The sequence below is a fragment of the Megachile rotundata genome, chromosome 12 (assembly GCF_050947335.1).
Source record: "Megachile rotundata isolate GNS110a chromosome 12, iyMegRotu1, whole genome shotgun sequence".
Lineage (NCBI taxonomy): Eukaryota > Metazoa > Arthropoda > Insecta > Hymenoptera > Megachilidae > Megachile > Megachile rotundata.
The window spans coordinates 2,208,414-2,230,200 of record NC_134994.1 but is presented as its reverse complement, the minus strand read 5'-3'; the positions used below and the strand labels follow the sequence as shown (position 1 = coordinate 2,230,200).

Here is a 21,787-nt window from a genome sequence, read left to right as displayed (position 1 = left end):
TGTTGACTCATACACCACCAGAGACACGAAGGCGTACGCAGAATTCGATATATTAGTAACAATAGTTTTTCGCTAATAACTCAAAAACTAAAGCTTCCCCTTAATTGCGGATAAGGAAAAAGTTGTTCAGAATCGTGCCCCTGATAACATCTTAAAAGGACATTAAAATCGTCCAAAGTTGATTGCAAAAATTTTCAACAATTTTTCATTAATATCTCGAAAACTAAAGCTTTCCGCGAAATTTGTATATGAACAAAATTGTTCAGAATCATGTCCGTGATGAGATATTAAAAGCGCACTAAAATCGAGAAAAGTTTATTTCAAAAGTTGCCGGTTTTCTTGCAATAACAACACTTTGCAATTAAAAAATGAAAAATTTTTTGATAATGGTACCAATGGGGAGTCAGAACCTACCAGATGCAAAAGGTTTCGTTCCAATCGGTGCATCCAGCTAGGCGTAATCGGCGGGCACACATAGAAAATAATAATAATAAAAAAAAAAAAAAAAAAAAATATACTGATCGAATTGAGTAACCTCCACCTTTTTCGAAGTCGGTTAAAAATTGAAAGTTATCATAAAAGCGTCGTTAGGAAAAGATTATACGCTAATAAAGAGAGGATTTTAATTTGCGAAGAATTTAATATTAAAGAAAAATTCGTAGAGAGGCACCGTGATTTTTACGAATAAAAATAAATTCAATAACGAAAAAATGAGAGATAAAATATTATTAAAAACCTGACTTCTAAAAAGAACTTTCAGTCATCGATAGTGGTTATCAGTAACCGAAATAAACTTCCAGTCATCTATAATAGTTATTACTAATCAAACTAAAATTGATCAATAGAAGGAAAAATTAATTTATTTTGTTATAGATAATGTTCATTAATAATGAAAAGTTTTAATCATTCATAATTTGTATTAGTAATCAGAATAATAATTAAAAATGGTAAGACATAAACATCCCCCCCACGCCTGATCTTGATGAAACTTCACAGATCAGTAGTGGGGGGAGTATTGGATATGATGATGCAATACCAATATGCGGAAACGCACCAGAGCGAAGATATTGAAGAAACCATTTCTATGCTTTGGATTAGTCTTTTGATGGGGAAAGGGCACATTGGCCCCGAGTTGAGGGGGATTTTTCAAGAAAAGTAGTTTCTTTTGCTCGGAATGGCCTTGCAGCTCGATCAGCGAGATGATCTTCCAGGAATCGCAAAAAGAGACTGATGAAATGATTTAACATTGAAAAACCAAACCTAACCTAACCTAACCTAACCTAACCTAACCATTGTATGATGAAGTGAACGGAATGAATGCTTGTAGGTGAATGATGAGGCTATGAGAAAGTGAGTAAGCAAGTGAGTGAGCAAGTGAATGAGCAAGCGAGTGAGCGAGTGAAGAGCAATTGTGTAAGCAAGTGACAGCGTTACGAGCCAGGGACAGCATGAAACCGATATTCACCCTTAGATGTTAGAGATTTGAGGGCTGACGAAGATTCTCGAGGTGAGGAATATTCGATCGTGATGGGGACAGCATTGATACAGTACTATATAGGCATTGCGTGAGACCGGCAATGGCAGTTTTCGATTTTTCATATCTCCGCTAGGGGGCATTTCCGCAGATTGGTATTGCATCATCATATTCAACACCCATCCCCCGATTAATGTGTCAAGTTTGATCAAGATCGGGCGTGGGGGGGATGTTTAAGAATAGCCTTAAAAATTAATACACGGTAGTCATATTATTTTTTAAAAGAAATTTTTGAAAAAATTCTTTGATACTTAATAACTGGGTTCTAAATAAGTATAATTTTTTAATCAAAAACTTTTTCCATACAAAAATTGAAAAGTGACTGTTATTTCAAATTTCTTAATTGCATGCTTACTCTAAATATAAAACTTGAAAAACAAATTTATACTGGTATTCCTATATTTTTGTCGCAGACTATAAAGTAAAAGAATACGTCGCAAAGATTCCTGAAGTGTGGATTTTATTTCACTTAAAGATCGCAAATAAATTTTGAGCAATTCATGTTAAATATTAAAATACAAAAAAATTTATAAGAAGTAAAGCGATATTTTTTATTTAAATTCTCCTTCTTCTCTTTCCTTTTAACACGTGTATTTACTTTGTTAAAAAAAGAATGCTTCAATAACGATAGTAATGCAAATTTTTTTTTTGACATAAAAAAGATGTTTAGGTGTAAAAAATTGTATGTCACATTTCTTATGAACGTAGTTTTCTCCTGAGTGTACACTTTTCGCATGTACATATATCTTTTGCAGATATTACAAATTATGGTAGTCTTATTATTATTATACTACCCTATTTGACATCATTTACGTGAACGGAGTGAATTCTTTTAAGTTTTATGAAAAAGAGCTTCTTGTCATTCTAACTCTGGTTTTACATTTTCATAAAAAAAATTTCATAACAGAACATTCATAACAAAAATTTCATTTCATACTCTACATCATTCAGATTTGAATGAACAACTGAAAATACTTTCGAACGAATACATTGTGTTTGCATCAATACCGTTATCGATCCAGAATTTTCTACATAATTATCATCATTATAAAAACATGCGAAAAGTTGTATAAAACAAAGAAACTGATTAATATAAGTTTCAATGAACAGATTATGCGATTCTTCTACACTTTGACAAATACTAGTTTTTTCACCGGTATTAGTATAAATAGCCAAAATATAAAATTATTTTAATTTTAAATAAAGAAAAATAACATTCATTACATTATTCTTTCAGTTGTCGCTGCAAAAGTAATTACACCATTGCGAAAAAAATGTAACATGAGGTAGAAATTTTAAAGTAAAATTGTAAAACCAGTCATTTCCACTGGTGCGGTAGGTCTAGTGTTAAAAGCAAGTATGTTGTAAAAAATTACCGTTTTCAAAAGTATGTCTTGACCCATAAAAGTTTGAGAATTCCTACTATATCGTAATGTTTAACCATAAAACTCATTTCGGTTTAATTCTTTCTTGCCTTAAAATTTAATCAGAAACAGCTTTCTTTGCATAATGTAAATTATGTCACTAATAAAAGCTCTCTGCAACCGACGCAACGGTCCGTGTAGCACGAAACGTGTTAACTGAATAAAACAAGTAATTTATGGTTCGTACGCTAAATACGTGCAAGCTGGCAATACATTCATTAAATAATAGTGATATATAATTTTATCATTATTCTCTTACTCTTTTCATTCAAAATTCAATGAATTGAAATATGTTATCGAAGATTTTGAAAACCATAAACTCCTTAATTTCTGAATGAATTGGTACATGTACACACTGTCGATCAGCACGTAGGTTAACTTTAATTTCTCTAAGTAAGAAGCGATTAAATTTTCTGAATTGTGCTAAATAATACGTGAATAATACGACAAAAGAATCTGGTACTAAATTATCCCGACCTCACTTACCTTCGGAGTAGACAGATTAAATAGGAAAATATAGAAGGCGAAATTGTAGTACATTTACAACAAATATGTTAATATATTTAGCACGATCCATGCCGCATGAGGCGTATACGACCTACGCTGAACTTTCCGTTCAAGCCGCTTGGAATTCTTGTTGAAAAACAAAGAATTTGCTTTTAATTTATTGTGTAATTTAATATCATGTATACTGAATTTACTAAAGCATTTATTGTAGCCCCTTTTCCAGTAATAATGATTTTGACTATTGAAAAATTGTGAGACATATGTGAAAAGTGCGACTCAAAGTATATATAAAAAATTGGACGTGTAGCAATGACTCTGTATTTTGGATTGAAAATAAACAAAATGATAAAGCAGCATATACTTTCTTTTAGCGACAAATTAATAATAAATTATATTTGAAATATATAAAATAATAGGTATTAATAAATGGATTCGTTTTTGAAGACATTCATCAGCGAGAAATTATTAAAATATATTTTATAACAAATTACATATTCATTTAACAACGGCATCGATATAATTCAAGTGTGCATTTTATAAACCCGTAACGCAATTCGGAAATACTTAACTGTTAAAAAGTTTATTACAATAAAAGAATTTATCACAAATTACACCTAATAATTAAGTTTAATTCATTATTAAAATGCATGATTGAATTAAGGGGTAATACCACTCTAGGATTTTCAGAAAGTCGATTTTTTTTTCTTTGCTAAAACAATACTTTAGGGTCTTAAGAACAGAATGCCGTTTGATTCATAGTGGAAAACAAATTTTAAATGGTTCAATTATCAATTTTGTCGCAGCGCCTCAGAGCGCGCACTGAGTACTCGCGCGGTATGTTGCAATTCATCGCTTTCGTATTATTGTTATCATTTAAACTAATAAGTTTACTTGTTATCTACAAAACAAACAGAAGTATCCAGAAAGCTAGAGAAGGTGGCAAACACTGATCTGGATAGCCAAATGTATAGTACAGGCATTGCAGATTAGCGGTGAACAGAGAATTTAAGGATCAAAATGTTCATAAAACTTCAAACGCGTTTTTCTCGAAACCAGTTTCTTCATACTGGGAGGACGGATTTCTCGGTGACTACTGCATGGATTGAACTGAAATTTTTACAGTAGCTGCACAACAATATTGTCCTTGGAAGTACGTAGCCGTTTTTTGATTGAATGTAAACTTTTTTTTTTATAAACAATTTAGTGCTCATTTTTCATGCAAAAAGTCGATTCATTCCTTAAAAAACGCATAACTTCCACAAAAATTGATTAATCAAAAAACCCCTACGTACTTCCAAAATCAATTGTATATGGATTATAAATTCTTTTGATTTTTTATCCCACGGCTCATACATAACGAGAAATCCGTCCTTCCGTAGGAGTGCTTTTACAAAAGCTGTTTCCGCCGATCGGTTCTGTCGCCTCCATTTTGTACGAAAATGACAATCAAAAATTATTTTGTCGTAGTTCGATATGTGTTAAATAAACCCTCTGAAAAGAGATTCTAGAGTGGTGTTACCCCTTAAAAATAAAAGTAGCTTTATTGTATTTGTATTTTCAAATTTATTAATAATCATATCCTCTTTTCAAATTAAATATGTACCCATATATTGTAAGCGTGCTATCACTTTTTCTTTGCTATTTTTTTATTCATTTTTGCATTCCGATAGTCGGCAAGAACAGCGCAATTTAATACCAGATTCTTCCGTTTTTGGCGTAACATTTAATAATCATTTATTACAATTGATACAAATACATATGCGCTATGATTTTTACCGAATTCCGCGTAATGTTAATGAATACCTGATTTTAAAATCATATTAGAAATTGAGAAATTTGTTTCTTTTTTTAAATGACATCAACGTAAAGATACAATATTTCATACAATTACATAGAATGTGTCCATGGTTTTAATGGCCAACGATATCAGAATACTCGACAACTTTCCATTAGAGAAAAATGTTCGGAAATAAAAAGATTATGACAAAGTTACGAATTACAAATGGAACTCGAATAAACCTACGATTACTCAGATACAATATAAATAAAAATAAATCAGCAACATTTACATTTAGTCTGTTTATGGAAGCTGAGTTTACCATTTATGATCATCCAAGGTAACATAACACTCTTAGTACTCTCGGAAGTAGGTAACTAATGCTTCATACTCTCGCTTTGTAAATAATTATCAGTATTTTGGTATGGAGTCTGAAACTTACTAATGGTACCGGCGGAAATTACCTTTAGAATCTTTAACGACCTTGAATAGTGAGCGCAATTCCCATAAGCCGAATGTACTTAAACATTACTGATCTATTTGTCCTTCGTATTACAGTAACCGCGTATACCATTATTATTACGATACTTCTGAAACTTTTAAATAAATAATATCTAAGTAACTAATATTTAATGTAATAATATCTATAAATAATATCTAATGTAAGTAGTGGACCTTATATGCAGTCCACTACAGATTTTTAATCTGTATTAGAAGAATAATTTTTTTGTTTTCCTTCTGTTTTTTTTATCTATTTTTTGTTTTTAATTAATATCACTTGCTTGTGTCAGAAAATATCTATGTTTTTAATTAATATCACTTGCTTGTGTCAGAAATCATTCAATCATATCTGACATACTTTCACTACCTTCATGTGTTGTAAGACCGACAAAAAATGAGTCGATATTCAAAATAAGAGAACTACCTTCGATTTCAACAACCCTAAAATATGTCATTGTAATAATCAGGCTCTTTTAGCTTCTTGGATAGGCACAAAAATATCTAAACTATAAAAGTTGTTTTAAGCACATAATTCTTATATGTAATGACGGACGTCTGTCGGTGGTCACAACTGTAAACTATGCAAACTGTTACCGTATCAGAAAAATGCAATTATCACATTCCTGTGATATGGGGTAGGTCAATATAGCTCAAAATTGCGGTTGACGTGTTTGAGGTCTTGATGGACTTCTCGCCCGTTATAATGTATTGTTGGATATATATAAGGTGTTTCAGTTTTTTACTATTAAACTATACCAATATACTCCATACCTAAAATTAAAAAAATGTTATATTAAAATTAACTTCAAATTATTAATCATATGAACTTTATTAAAAACTTTATTGAAAATGAACTTTATTAAAAAATAATAACATACATAAACAAAATTCTACAATTTTTAAAGTTTTTAACGGGTATATTACAACTTCATATTTTTGTGAGTTGTATATCTTGTGCCTATTCAACTTACACAAAGTGTGCACTGTAAAAAGTATAAATTACAGTAACAGAGCAGTGTAGTAAAAGATTACTTCCTTAAATAAAGTGTTGTGGACCGATGGTGGGGAGGCAAAGTAAACACTAGTTTTAGTATACATTTAGTATATATGGATATGAATAAGGATATTAATTATGACTATAAGTGCGATGTACTGTAGACAATCCTGTTCCTGGTGAGCAGGAGGCTGACTCAGGGGTCTGATCGGACTATGGAAGGATTATGGACTCAATTGATCAGAATAGAAAAGTGGACACCTTAGACTCACGTGCATTTTCAGCGGTAGGAACTATTGGTTCGAGTGGTCACACACAACAGTTGAGTCAAAGAACAACAGCAATTGGTAAACGTTTCTAGTGGTCATCTCGAATATTTAAATATCGCATTGGGACTATTCAAGGTGGGGTTGGCGGTGTGTCCCTTAAATCTGAATCAGCCTCTTGCGTGCCAAAAACTGGGTTGTATATTGTTTTCAATATCCTCTACTTACGTATAACACGGCCGCAATTTTCACTTCGTTATTACATTTGATCATTATGCTTCAATTCTTTTGATCATTCCCGAACGTTTTCACATTTTACTAAACTACAATAAAGTCTGGATGTAAGCGAATCTTTCGGGTCTGAACTTTCGTTTGTATCGCGTAGTTTCTATATTGATTAATGTTTTGCCGAACGTAGGAAAAGGACGGCGAGAGAAGGAAAGAATTGACGAAAATAAACAGTAACATTTTGGGACTATCATAGGAAGCAAACTTTTTTATTTTTAATTCTTTTTCTATGAAACTTTTACAAACATATTTGTGACATTTTCTTGATAAAAATAAACATACTTCCGTGTAATTTCAAGCATTTCGCTAAAATCGTAGACTGTACTGTAATAAAATATTATTAAGTACACATGTCCCGAATTGTGTCCTATTTAGTTTCATTTTAATCAAGAAAATGTCATAAATATGTTGGAAAAAGTTTTGTAAAAAGAGACTGAAAATAAAAAAATTAGCAACGTATTGGAATTGTAAATAAGACAACAACATTTTTATCTCTTTAACAACCACAATTGTAGCATCTCTTTCTTTTTCTCTCATTATCCTCTTCTACAAGAAATCAAAAATAAAAAGGTTTTATAGTTGTATTGGTATTGTTTCACGGATATACCGAACCCAGATCGTGTTACATTTCTGGATAAATGACATTTTTGTTATCTTGATGTGTTATAACTTTTTTGTTTATATCGTATAAATTGTTTTCATTTATTTCGAGACTTTACTGTATATACTGTGACCTTCTATACTTCATAACAGATATATGGTTACGGTAATTATAATAGTCAGCGTGTTAACCCTTTCGACAAAGCATTTCACCAGACCAGAACAAAATTTTCTATACGTACATATATGTATAAATTACATCTATGTATTGTATACACATATTGAACTATGATGTCCTGTACTACATTTACAGTATTTAAGTATAACTTAACCCCTGGCCATACTTTGACGAATGTAACTGTGATACATTCACAATTAAAATGTGATACTTGATTTTTTAAGACGCTTCAATTTAAAATTTAAGTGCAATTATAATCATTTGACATAAAACAGTACGTGTGTATCTATTTGAAATTTCAGGGGAATTCGTCATGGTCCACGCGGCGTATCAGTCACACTTGGGCCAGGATTATTTCTTCGCACCCCGTGCCAAATTGGCGGACGGTATTATTTGGCTGGTAATAGTGAAAGCTGGAATCACTCGAGCCAATTTGCTGCAGGTAAATAGTCCAATTAGAAGCAATACCACTGTGATGTTTTAATTTATTGCTGGCTAAGCGAAATGCTGGCTAAACGATAAAAAAACTTTTATCGTGTTATTCTGAATTTTAACAATTGAAATAATTATTGCAAGTGCTAATGATAATAAATTTAACTCGTTATGAAATGATGCAAGAATAAGTTGTTAAAACAGTTTCTATTTGATCTCTTTTTTAAATTTTTATCATCGGATTTTTAGTTATTGACTTTGAGTTACTTTTGAAAGGTGATTCAACATTTAAATCCATCCAAAAATTTTGAACCATTAAACTTTATAACTTTTCGATTTTCTTCCTTGATATAAGATGTTCCAAATTTTCCATGCTAAAAGAAATTGAATAGTTCTCTTCAGTTTGGTATTTATGATTTTAAGGCAGAAATAATTATAAATTGAATATTCGACTTCTGGGATGCTCCGTTTGAATTATAGGCAACTGAGCGAAATATTTGCGCAGACAGTAAATACACATTACGAAATAAACTGTACGAGGTTCGCTTTTGGCGTTTCTCGTAATACTGCAAACGCTACTGTAAATAATCTTTTAAGTCTAGTTTACATTGGTAGAGTAAATGGTAGGTGTATACTAACGCAAATAATTTGTCTACGTGTTCGGTTATCCCATTTTTATCTAAAACCAGTTTCCATGCAAATTAACATTGCAATAATTTAGAAGTGAATAGGTTAGAACGAAAATTGATCAGCACCTTAATATAAGAAAATATATAAAACTTTTTTTTAAATGGCATTTTGTTTAATTTATACAAAATATATAAGATGAAACAGCTAAATGAGATTATCTATAATAAAATTACGAACAATTTCATTCAATGAGAGAAACCGTTTTTTGTTATAATCATTTTTTACGAGATTTTGAGATCGGCTATACTCTTTAAAGAACCCATTTTTCAGTAATAGTTTTAATTACATTTAAATTATATTTGTTATTTATTTTACTATTTTTCAATAAAACCTTTAATTTAAAACATCGTATGGAGTAAAACTATTTGAATGCTAAGAAGTAATCTTTTAAGTATCGTGTAAAACATCTATGAAAGTTATTAGGTTAATAGTTTATGTATTGTCACTTTAAAAATTCATTGTTTAATTTAATTTTGATTTGAAAACTTCCTCAGGTCTTGCGAAATTAGAAACATCTTTTATTTGACCACTTTCCATGTTATTTCTGAAAAAAAAGAACACATGGTATTCATTTAATTTCATTGCAAGGTTAGTTTTTTAACATTTTGTTCAAATTGCGCCTATACGAAAAAATAAAAATTATTTTCAGTAACCTAAGGTTTAATCACTGGTGTATAAACTGTGATTGAGAATCTAACCAAATGTATACATTTTCTTCGTAGTTAGATTTTATAGAACATTATACATAAAGAAATATAATATAAAAGAATTATTAGAATACAAAAAAATATTCTCTATTATTATAATAGAATATTATAATAGAATATAAAGAAATATTCGATTAAAAAGTTTACTAATTCACGAGGTATGTATTTTGAATTGAAAAATGAATTATTAATTATTTTAATATTATACCTTAATATTTTTCCACACAAAATATTCCGAAAGGTTAATTAGTGTAACCAAAAAATACACCCTACCATTTTTTGAAAATGGTGCATCTATATCTTTTCAATGGAATTGTATACTGCTTTACGTAAATCGGGTCTTTCATAATAAATAATTTAAGTACAATAAAAAATATATCAGCAATTCGTAAAATATTTCAAATTCTTTTATATATCAACAATTGATTTTTTTAATCTTGCAGCCTAATACTTTTTTATAGAGAACGTTTTAAAGAATCAAGCATTAAAAAAATTAATGGAAATAGACTATTTCCAAGATCACATGTGTTTCTTGAGAAAGTGTGATTTTATGCTAGGAAAACTTTTCACGCAATAACAAATGAATATACATATTCATATTTAAATGATTCCATTTAACTGAACTACCCCGTAGATACGAGAACATGAAAGTCGTAATAATTTAAGTCCGATTGTTTGAAATATTGACTTGCATGCTTAGGTACAATCTATGGATACATGTTTACAAAGATAAAAAGTGGAGCAAGCTGTAAGTCTGCTTACACACTAATATGAAGAGGTGAAAGCCAGAGTGGTGTAAGTCAAATTGTTTAAAATATTGACTTGCGCGTATAAGTACAATTTGTATATAAGTATTCATTTGAATGGAAGGTACTCGTAAAACCACTCGTAAAACCACACTAACTGAACTAATAAATCATATGAACAAAACTGGTGTTCGATTAATTTAAGAAAATCTTTCATTGTCATAATGGGAATCAAATGACACGCCACTATGAGTTTCATTCAAAAAGGAATAAAGAAACGTAAGCAGACTATTCTTAGGATGCGGTGATAATATAAAAAAAAATATCTTAAAATTTTTGCAAGACTAAACTTCTGGTGGAAGTTCCGTAATGATGCGAACAAGAATTAACAACAAGGAGAAGAATGAAATTTAATTTTTCGGTGGTCCTATAAAAAATATTTACAGGCTGCTTGAAATTATTTAATAAATCGATGTAATGATTTTAGAGGAGTAAGGAAAAAGAAAACTTTAAGAATAACTTGAAGAAAACTTTATAATACCATGAGAATTCAACTGTTCATAGAACAAGAACCATAAAAAAGCTTTTTGCAGAAATAAAACACATCAACTTTACATTGATCAACATAATCTCAGTTCTCCGATGTTATAGCTACTTGATTAATTCCTTGTCCTAGAATGACATGTCACATTCGTGACGCACACTATAGTTTTAATGTGATAAACTAGCCTCATATTTTCACTGTAATTGAATTTTGTATTCAATTCTGATTGTAATTTGCGTAATCAAGAATGCATAAGGTACGTAACATTTTAATTTTCTTCAGTTGTCTTCATTTTGTGAGGATAGTTAGCTGGCTCCGAATGACGCAACTGTCTAGAAAATTGGAGGTTAAGGGGTTGATAAATTTTTAAGAGATCAATAATGTTAAAAAACATTAAAACGTTTTTATTGTAGACCTATATTTCATAATAGACTTAAATTTCAAGTACATATTTATATCATCCCAGGCAATGAATTAGACATTTTTTTAATCACAAGTAACAAGTTGCAGCTAAGTAAATATATAACATATACGTAATACACGGCATAACAATTTTATCATGCAAAATTTTAGTTTCAACATTAAAATGTAAGTATAGTTCAGAACTTAAATCGAAATCGTGTCAACATTAAAAATTAAGTCAAATAAAACATAAAACAGAAATTGGTTTTTTGTTAAGCAAGTTTAAATGTGTTGCTTGTGATTTTTATTATTTTTCTTTCTATACAATTATTCCATCAGAAACGAAACAAAAATATCTAACAGTAATATGGCTTCTCTGTACTGAAAATATGGCATAGAGAAAAAGTATTCCCATTCGATGATTTTCAATGATTTTTTAAAATTTGGAAATTTGCAGCTAGACTAACAATTTTGAGAGATATAAAATTTAGTTGTATTTAGAGTTTGGGTATTATGGGATTTGGGGAGCTACAGATACGGAATCTGGGGATTTGATAATCTACGAATTTGGGAGTCTAGACATTTCGGAACGTTGAAATTTGTGAGACTACAAATCCTTGGAAACCAAGGATTTTTAAAACTTACATTTAGGAATCTAGATATTTGGAAACCCAGAAATTTGAAATTTTTTGGGGATGTGAAATTTTGGACAATTAGATATGTAGAAATATATGAATTTGTGGATTTAAAAATTTAGAAGGGGTATAGCCGGATAAGGTAGTCATATGTGCCCATGAGTTAAATAAGAAACTCAATTTGTCAGTCGGTGACATATCCAAAAAAAAAAAACATCTCACACCAGGTTTCAGCTCCGTATCTCATCCATGGGGGTAGTAAAAGGGAAAAAACCAAATTTCGGTTTTTGGCCCATTTATCTATTTAATTTCGTACAAGAATTCCGAAAACATTCTAAGACATTGAGGTGCTTGTAGCGCATATTACAGAATTTTTTCAGAACTTTTATACGAAATTAATTAGCCAAAATAGGCTAAAAACCGGAATTTCGTTTTTTCCCTTTTACTACCCCCACGGATGAGATAGGGGGTTGAAACTTGGCGTGAGATGTTTTTTTTTGGATATGCTACTGACTGACGAATTGAGTTTCTTATTTGACTCAAGGACACATTTGACCACCTTATCTGGCTATACCCTTTAGAAATTGAGAAACTTATTTAAAAATACAAATATTTAGTAACAGATATTAGGATATTTTGTAATTTTTTTTTTTTTTTTTCATTTATTTGTTTAAAGTCGCATCTACCGCTAAGGGTTATTAGCGACTCAGAGAGTACATTATTAGAGCTTGTTGTACAATTTAGTCATTTTGAGGTACTATAGTAGATTTTGTATCGATGTGTTGTCCTTCAGATTGTTCTTTAGGGTTGGTTTTATGTTATGCCGTTGTCTTATTGGAATATATTTTCTGCAGTGGATGATGATATGTTCAATTGTGAGGTGGTCATTGCACGTTTCGCATATTGGTGAGTCTGCTTCGTGGAGGAGATGTTGATGGGTTAGTTTAGTGTGGCCTATAATAATTCAAGATACTATCACTTGGTCTGGTCTGGGTAATTTCCAGGTAATGGATTTTTCGTAAAAGTCGTTTTTTATTAATTTTATACGGGGTTTTGTTAATGCAGTCCACTCTTTGTTCCAAAAATCTTTAATTTTTTCTTTAAGAGTGGAGAGTAACGTTTCCAGATGTGTGCTGTTGTCGAGGTAGTTGGGAGTAGTTGAGTTGCCTGCTTCTTTAGCTGCGCGGTCTGCTTTTTCATTGCCAGTTATATCAATGTGGGAAGGAATCCATATTATTGTTATTGAATTGTTCTTTTGGCTTGATCTGGTATAGGCTTCTTGACATTCTTGGATGACAGGGTCACTTGTCCATAGTTTCTGTATTGCTGAGAAGACGCTTGTGGAATCACAGAAAATTGCAAAATTAGTATTTTGGTCGTTTAAAGTTGATTTGACGGCGTGTTTAATTGCTTGAAGTTCGCATAGAAAAATAGGTGTTTTCTGACGAAGTTTAACTTTTTCGATTGACTGGTTCCTGACAATTGCGTATCCGGATCCGATTGGAGTCTTGGACCCGTCTGTGTATATGTGCACGTGATTTGCGAGTCCCGCTTCTAATTCTTGAAACATAGCCTTTAGCATGATTGGATCAGATTTCTTTTGGCTGTAGTTCAGTAGAGAGGTGTTAGTGCTAATTCTTGGAAAGGTCCACGGAGGGATGCTGGGGATAGATCTGCTCGATATGAGCTGGATTTCCATGCCAAGCTCCTTCGGATAATTGTTGATTCTGTAGCAGAGTGGATGGGGTGTTCTTTTCCTTTGCTGCAAGTGATTTAGGTTGTTATTTCTGAATACATTGTGGAAGACTGGGTTCTGTGGGTGGGAGGCGATTCTGATTGCGAATTGGATACTTAGGTATTTTCTTCTGATTCGTAATGGAAGTTCTGAAGCTTCGCTAAGGATGCCGTTGATCGGGCTGGAGCGGAAGGCGCCCACAGTTAATCTGAGAGCATTGTTGTGTACAGGGTCTAATTTCTTTAATATGTTGGTGTTGGCTGAGTTGTATATGATTGATCCATAGTCCAGTTTTGATCTCACTATTGCCTTATACGTAAGGAGTAGGGTTTTGAGGTCGGCTCCCCAGTCATTTGCAGCTATTGTTCTAAGTATGTTAAGTCGTTGGTAGCTATCAGTTTTGAGTTTATTAATATGAGGCGTCCATGCTAGCTGAGAGTCAAATGTTAATCCTAATAGTTTGATAGAAGATGTTTCCTTGATTATCAGATTATCAAGAGTTAGATTTATGTTCGCATGTTGTTTCTTTCTGCTGAAGGTAATTATTTTAGACTTGGTGAAAGAAAATTTGAACCCTGATGTAAGTGACCATTTCTGCAATTTATCTAGTGCTTCTTGTAGTTGGATCTGGATGGTATGGAGGTTCCTTCCTTTGCATAATAGGGTTAAGTCGTCGGCAAATAAAAGTTCTTTGACCGGGATTAGTATGTTGTCTAGTATATCATTTATAGCGATTAGGAATAGCGATACACTTAAGACGGAGCCTTGAGAAAACTCCATTTTGTAGAATTTTTGCGGTGGATAGGACGTTGTTGGCTCTAACTTGAATAGTTCTTACAGATAGGAAGTTACTGATAAAATTAAGGATGTTTCCACAAAGGCCAAAATTCTGGAGAATTCTTAGGATTCGGTTCCTCCAGACCATGTCATAAGCTTTTTCTATATCTAAGCAAACAGCTGTTGCATACTGGTTATTAGCAAAGGCGTCGCATACATTCGCTTCCAGATTTATTAGGTGGTCATATGTGGAATGAAATTGTCGAAAGCCACTTTGTTGTTTAGCGATAAGATGCCTTGATTCTAAGTACCATCGGAGTCTATAGTTTATAATTTTTTCCATTAATTTACACATTGTGTTTGTTAGAGCGATCGGTCGGTAACTGTTGGGGTCCGTTGGAGTTTTGCCTGGTTTCAGGACTAGGATGACAACAGCTTCTCTCCATTTGGTTGGGAAGATGTTGTGGGACCAAATGCAGTTGAATATTACTAGCATGTAGTTAAGCGCCTCTTATGGGAGATGGGTAAGGAAGATGTTGGGTATTCCATCGGGTCCGGGACTAGTATTCGAGCATTTGTTTAGGAAGTATAGCAGTTCATCAATTTGGATAGGTGAATTTAGGCTGGAGGAATAAGATGTTTCTTGGACTATGATTGGAGACTTCGACGCGTTAGCATCAGTTTCCTGTTTGTAGTTCTGAAACTGTTTTGAATGGTTGCAGTCACTGGAGTTTTTCTGGAATGTCGTTACCAGGATTTCGGATATTTCGTTTGGATCGGTGGAGATAGAATTGTCTTCCTTAATTAAGGCTGGTATTGAGGAATGTTGATTTGAACCTTTGATAGCTCTTATCTTTTTCCAAATTACTGAGGGAGGGGTATGTGGATTGAGAGTTGAGGTATAGTTTATCCATGATCGTCTTTTACTGTCCTTTGTGATCTTACTGGATATGGCTCGATATTTTTTGAAGTTGATAAGGTTTTCTGCGATTTTATGTTTTTTGAACCGGTTGAAAGCATGTTTGCAGTCTTTCACTGTTTGTGCGCATTTTTCATTCCACCATGGATTATATTTAGCGTTGATGTTGGTATTGTTTTTTGTCTTCGGGATGGCTGCACTGGCTGCTGCAATGATGACTTCTGAGATGTGTTCGAGTGCTAAGTTTAAATTTGTCGGGTTTATTTCAATTAACAGGGAGGATGAGTCCAATATGACTTTTCGAAACATATCCCAGTCAGCTTTTTGGAATTTCCATCTTGGGGCTTTATTAGTTTCAGTGATTCGGTTTAGTTTGCATGTCACCTTTATAGGGAAGTGGTCGCTGTCGTATAGGTCTTGTACTGTGTTCCATGTGATGTCTTGAGTGACTGCATAGGGATAGGTTAATTGCACTGAACCGACCGGATGCTGAACAGAAGTGAGTGGGTTCGTTAGTGTTTAGTAAGCTGAGGTTTGCTGAGTTTATTATATTTTCCATGGATTTTCCTCGCAAATCGGTCTTATGTGATCCCCAGAGGATATTGTGGCTATTAAAGTCGCCAAGTATAATGAAAGGTTTTGGAATTTGGTTTATTAGTTGAGTGAGTTCGGATTCATCTAGGTGTTGGCTGTTTGGTAGGTATATATTGCATATGTGCAGATCTTTAGGGCATGTTACTTTAGTGATGATAACTTCTAGATTGGATGAGACTGTTATTTCTTGGCTGTGGATGTTATTACTGACAAAGGTGGCGACTCCTCCGCTTGCGTGGGCAGTGTTGCGATTTTTGAAATAGGTTTTGAAGTTTTTGATTTTACCTGAATTATGGTTTTTGAAGTTAGTTTCTTGTAGGCAGATTATTTGTGGCTGAAATTCTTCGACTAGTAGTTGGAGGTGCTCGAGACGGCTGTAGAAACCATTCAAGTTCCATTGAATAATTTCTAGTGACATAATGGATGTTTGATTGGTATCTTGAGTTTATAGGGGTTTTGGATCTAAGGAGGATGAGTTCCCCTCTTTCGAGAGGATGGTTTGTAGTGAGATTGTTGTTGCGAATTGTTTCTAGTGTTTTTATTAGTTGGTGTAATCTGTTTTTCATTCTTTGGTCTTGCATTAGGGAGTAGATTAGGTGAAGCATATGTATTAATGCTTTCGTGTCGGAAGTGTAGTCGTTTGCGATGATGTTTGGGTTTTCTGTGCCGATAGCATTTTCCAGGAAACTTTTCAGTTGAGAATAGTTAAGGATAAGATGGTTTGAAGGGTCATCCAGAGCTGTTTTTGTTGGTTTCAGAATGTCGTCAATTTGTTCGATGATTCTTGACAGTGATTGGCTGCGTTTAGGTTTCTTTTTCGTAGTGGTGGGTGCAGGTTTATCGTTAGGATTAGTGTCGTTAGCACATGGTTTTAAGGGTGTTGAGATGGGCTTCTTTGTTGGCTGTTGGTCTTCTTCTGAGGTGTCTGATAGTGGTCTCTTTTTTAATTGAGTTTGAGGGTTCGCAATGGCAAGTATTGGATTATTGTCTGCGCTGAAGTTAGCCATAAAGGGGTTATCTGGAATGTTAACATTGGGGACTTTTCTTGTCTCGCTGATTTCGGTTGTGGTTGGGTTTTCATTTGTGAAGTCTATGTTATACTGTGAGTTATTGATGCTTGTCGTTGGTTCAGTTTCGTTTAGTGTTATGTTGTTTCTCGTTTCCTTGTTGTCTGTTGGGTTTGATATTGGTTTCACGGTTTAAGAATTGCATTGGTTTACGATGTGACCTTCTTGTTTGCACAAAAAACAGGTAACTTTATCAGTTGATACAAAAGTTCTGTACTGTGTGTCGTCGTACGTGATTAAAAACGATTCAGGGAGTTTATGAATATCATCTGGGTTTATATAAATTTGTCTTCTGAAGCTCATTATGTGGGTGAGACCGGGGTCTTGTAAACCCGCTCTAAGGAAGGATAGTTTCGAAGTCAGTTTGATGTTATGATTTGTTAGTACTTTTTCGATGTAGTCATGTGGTATGGTAGGAAAAATGTTGGACAGAACAATTCGTTGTGATGGATTTATTAAGGGTCTGATTGGTGTGAATGTATTGTTGATGGGCAGTAATTTGAAATTGGTAACGAGGGCTTTTGTTGTTGTTTTATTATCGAGGTAAACACAGATTCTGTTGTTAAATATGCGGGAGATAAATCGTATAGCGTTGGGTCCAGTGATTTTTGCTACGGCTTGTGCATATTCTTTGATAGTAGCTCCGTCTATGACGTTGATTATTACTGCCTGTTCCTTAGTTGGAAAAACACTGCTTACCGTGGCTGATGCGTACGATTTTGTAGGCTGAACTGTTGTATTGGTTTGGGTGTGGTTCGATATATTGTCAAATTCCATGACTTCCATGATGGGTCTTCTGTATTTAGAAGACTCACCGATAACACTAACGTTGTTGTGTGGTAATCCGCACACCGACACGACACAGTAAGCTGAATTATACACACAGACACTCGCGAGCGATTGTCAACACGTCTGATCAGTTTGACTGCCCGAGAGCGAATGATTTTGTAAGTTGAAAATATTAAAATTGGAAAATTTGCGAAAGTAAAAAGTTTGGAAACTTGGAAACTGGAAAATTTAGGAAATTTCGAAATTAAAAAATTGATAGAGTGATTTGAAAATTCAGGAATCTGAGGATTTATAAATTTAACAACATTTGCATATTAAAAAATTAAGTTTATACATGTTCATATCCAAAGAAAGCCTATGTTGGATGTTAATTTTGACTTTGGCGATACGTATTTACGTTTTTATATAAAAACATTGAAAATTGTTGTTCTTTGACACGTGTCCAGTTAAATAATTTTTTATAAATAATATATTTAATGACCTTCATAAAAATCTATGTAGTTCTCTCTTTAATAGATTACCGCTATATTTCTCATTTGCCTTAATTATAACGAAAAACAAATAATTAATTAGTATTAATCATTTGAATGAATTAGTAGGGTATAATAAACGTATAAAACAAGTTTAGGGTTTGATATGTAAGGTACAAAACGATTACCATATTAGTACTATTTATTACACTTACAAACTATAGAAAACTGTAGAAATAAAAAGTTAAATATAAAATTTAAATTTTTTCATACTAAACAGTTACATACATGTAAGTAGCGTGGAAATTGAAACTATAATCGAGGAATATATTACGTTAATTTGTTAAAATAATTTATTTATGTAAAATACAGTGAAATAATAATAGAAATAGCGACTAGATGTAACTGGTATTGGTACTACGTCAGTTAGTACTACACACTTCTTTCTGCATCAAATATTTTGTTCAGTGCAGCACTGTTGTCGCTACACGAATCTTAATAGAACTATAGGAATAGAAAAATTGTTGACAGAGCCATATACTATCACAATATTATCCGCCTTTATTCTGCCAATCATTTGCTCTATTGTTTAGATGAATATAATAAATGGATTTTCCTATTCACCACTTAACTACATTTGTATACACGTAAAATTCAAAACTTTATTTCGGCGCAGTTGACATATTGTATGTATGCATTCGTCGTGTAAAATGAAAAATTGTTGCATTTGTATGATTTAAAAATTTATAAATGAACTAACACCATTTTAGTTTGAAGACTCATTGGCTCGTTTGTTTTGATTTAATGTGATATTCATATTCAATGATACACATTCATATTCAGTATTAGAAACGTATACACACAGTTAAAATTTACTGTCACATTTCTTTAATACTTTCAACAAAAATTAACCAAAATTAACCTAAAAAAATAATTCGTTATTGATAATAGAATTATTTGATCTGTATTTGACGTGCATACTTGTCATTGCTTGATTCTAATTACCCATCCTAAGTGAGATTTCTAGATAGTTAGTTGATTAAAGTAATGTTATATTATGCAAAACGTTACATGGAATTAAGTCAAAATGTGATTCTAAAATGGATAAGATTTAATAAAAGTTTTATTTGATATAATAATGTGGTATTCAGTATAATGGATTTGTTGATCCTAAATATTAGCCTTGCTCACTGTATTATTTATTTTACTAAACTAATTATTGTAGTAGTTAGTTAGCTATTAAAGGATGATAAGTATTATAATTTAGAACAATGTTATTCAACTGTCTACTTTCGCGGCAGTGACATGCAAGAGAATATTAAAAGAGGTAGAAAAATGTGAAATTAAATAGAGCCTTCCATCGCTGGCATTTTATTAACACTGCTCTAAATTTTATCTTGTAACAAACTGCAGCGCCCTAGACCAGCAGGACAATTCATGATTAGGCCTGCTATAGAGTTTGCTATGTGAGTGCATTCGTATCTACAAACGTACCTACATGTATCTACTACAACTTTCGCACTTAATATCACTTGGAAGGAATTTGCACGCGATTGTTCAGAGTGAACGGCACATAATTTTACCAATATGAAACGTGTAATGTTAGAGGCCGAGTAATGGAGTGTACAAACTGAATTGCCAGACATAGAGACAAGGTGACGTCGTATAGAGCAATACAGGATGTCTCATGATAAATGTGGTTTGATACAATTAAGATATATGTCCCAGTGCTCAAACACTTTTTAAATTCTTTTACACCTTTATACAACATATTTATAAACACTTTTTATATTTACAATTGCAATTTTTTTATATACAGTCAGTGTAAAATTATGACCAAATATGTTTATTAGAAAAAATAAAATTTCTGTTTCTAGCAAAAATAATAAGAATTTTTGTGAAAAAAGAGTTTAATAGTAATTAAACAATATGCTTAGCAGACTCTAATCATTAATTATTACTGCCTAAAATATTTAACGTTCATTAATTATATTATTTTCATTATTTAATAAAATGGAAAAATATAGATAAATTGCAACATGCTTCATCCCTGAATTACTTTTGACACATGAAACTTTTTACTAACCATTTTTAGCATTAGTATTATAATGCTACTGTAATATATACATATGTACGTGTCCACTTTACGCAAATGTGCATGTATGTATATGTATATTCGGAGAGGTGGATTTCTTATCATTAACTGGTGTTATGTGATTCTAATTATTTTTATAGATCAGTTTCTGCTAAAAAATTTGAACAAAAAGCTTGATTATGAATAAGCTTTATTCATTAACGACCACGCTTAGATATTATTGGAATAAAATGTTAAAAAAAGATTATTTACACTTACACAAAAATAGAGCTACATATTTCTGTTATTGTTGAAATAAAGATGAAGTTAATATAAAGTGAATGTTTATGAGCAATAAATCATAGAGGGATCCTCACGATAGCCGATCAGATCTACGAAGATTGTAAAACTTCGTCCCATAAATCCAAGGTGTATACTCATGTCTTGATGACGAAAGTCGCCAAGTGATAAATGGTTACCACGCGAATATTTCAAACGAAGGTTCACCGAGTGAATTGGTATTTATGAGAGATCCGCATCAAGACTGATCGAGTTGCTCAAAAAGGAAGTCTTGGAGGTATCTACCATAAAGGACTAATCAATCAAGGTCAGTAAGTAATTTGGTAAAAACAACAATTGATGACACGACTGAACAAATAGGATCGCGGGACCCTCACTCTATCTGGCCATAAGTGTTGATGATGGATGTGGGTGACCCAAGCACTGAAGGGATTTGGCCTTTCTGTGTATACGTCTCGACATTGGAGCTCACTGCGAGGCTGCTGAATGGTTGAGCACGAGTGCATCTGCCAGCTGGGATAATATAATAGCTTGAGAAAGATCTTTTGGTTTAGGGTGGCGTCGTAACGAAGGTCTACTTGCGCGGACACGATTTGGGTTCCAATTGAGTGGTCATAAGTACTGACAATGAGTTGATATTATTCCGAGTTACAAGAATGGTGCAACTCGGAACAGTGTTCATTGCTTTTTCAATTCTTTTCTTTTATTGCCAAATTTGTTCAACATATTTTGCCTTCTAATTTTTTTTCGCACTTTCTATTTTTTCATTGTTTATCTGTTTACTTCGTTTATTTTATTGCATTATCTAGCAATACTTTTTTTAATATTATTTTTTTA

The 21,787-nt window shown here is 32.5% G+C and overlaps 1 protein-coding gene across 11 annotated transcripts in view; it reads left to right on the top strand.

Annotated features, from left to right (window-relative positions):
* The window catches only part of Sk2 (Sphingosine kinase 2), a 295,374-nt gene that overhangs the window by 264,189 nt on the left and 9,398 nt on the right, over positions 1 to 21,787 (top strand). For 5 of the 11 annotated variants that reach the window (XM_076538006.1, XM_076538003.1, XM_076538001.1 and 2 more), the window contains one exon: positions 8,372 to 8,511. The exons of 2 other annotated variants lie outside the window; for them this stretch is intronic. In XM_076538006.1, coding sequence (XP_076394121.1) covers positions 8,372 to 8,511 — 140 coding nt within the window. Of the gene's footprint in view, positions 1 to 8,371; positions 8,512 to 21,787 lie in introns of those variants that run through there. 4 more of the 11 variants (XR_013040097.1, XR_013040095.1, XR_013040098.1 and 1 more) reach the window with 1 other exon arrangement.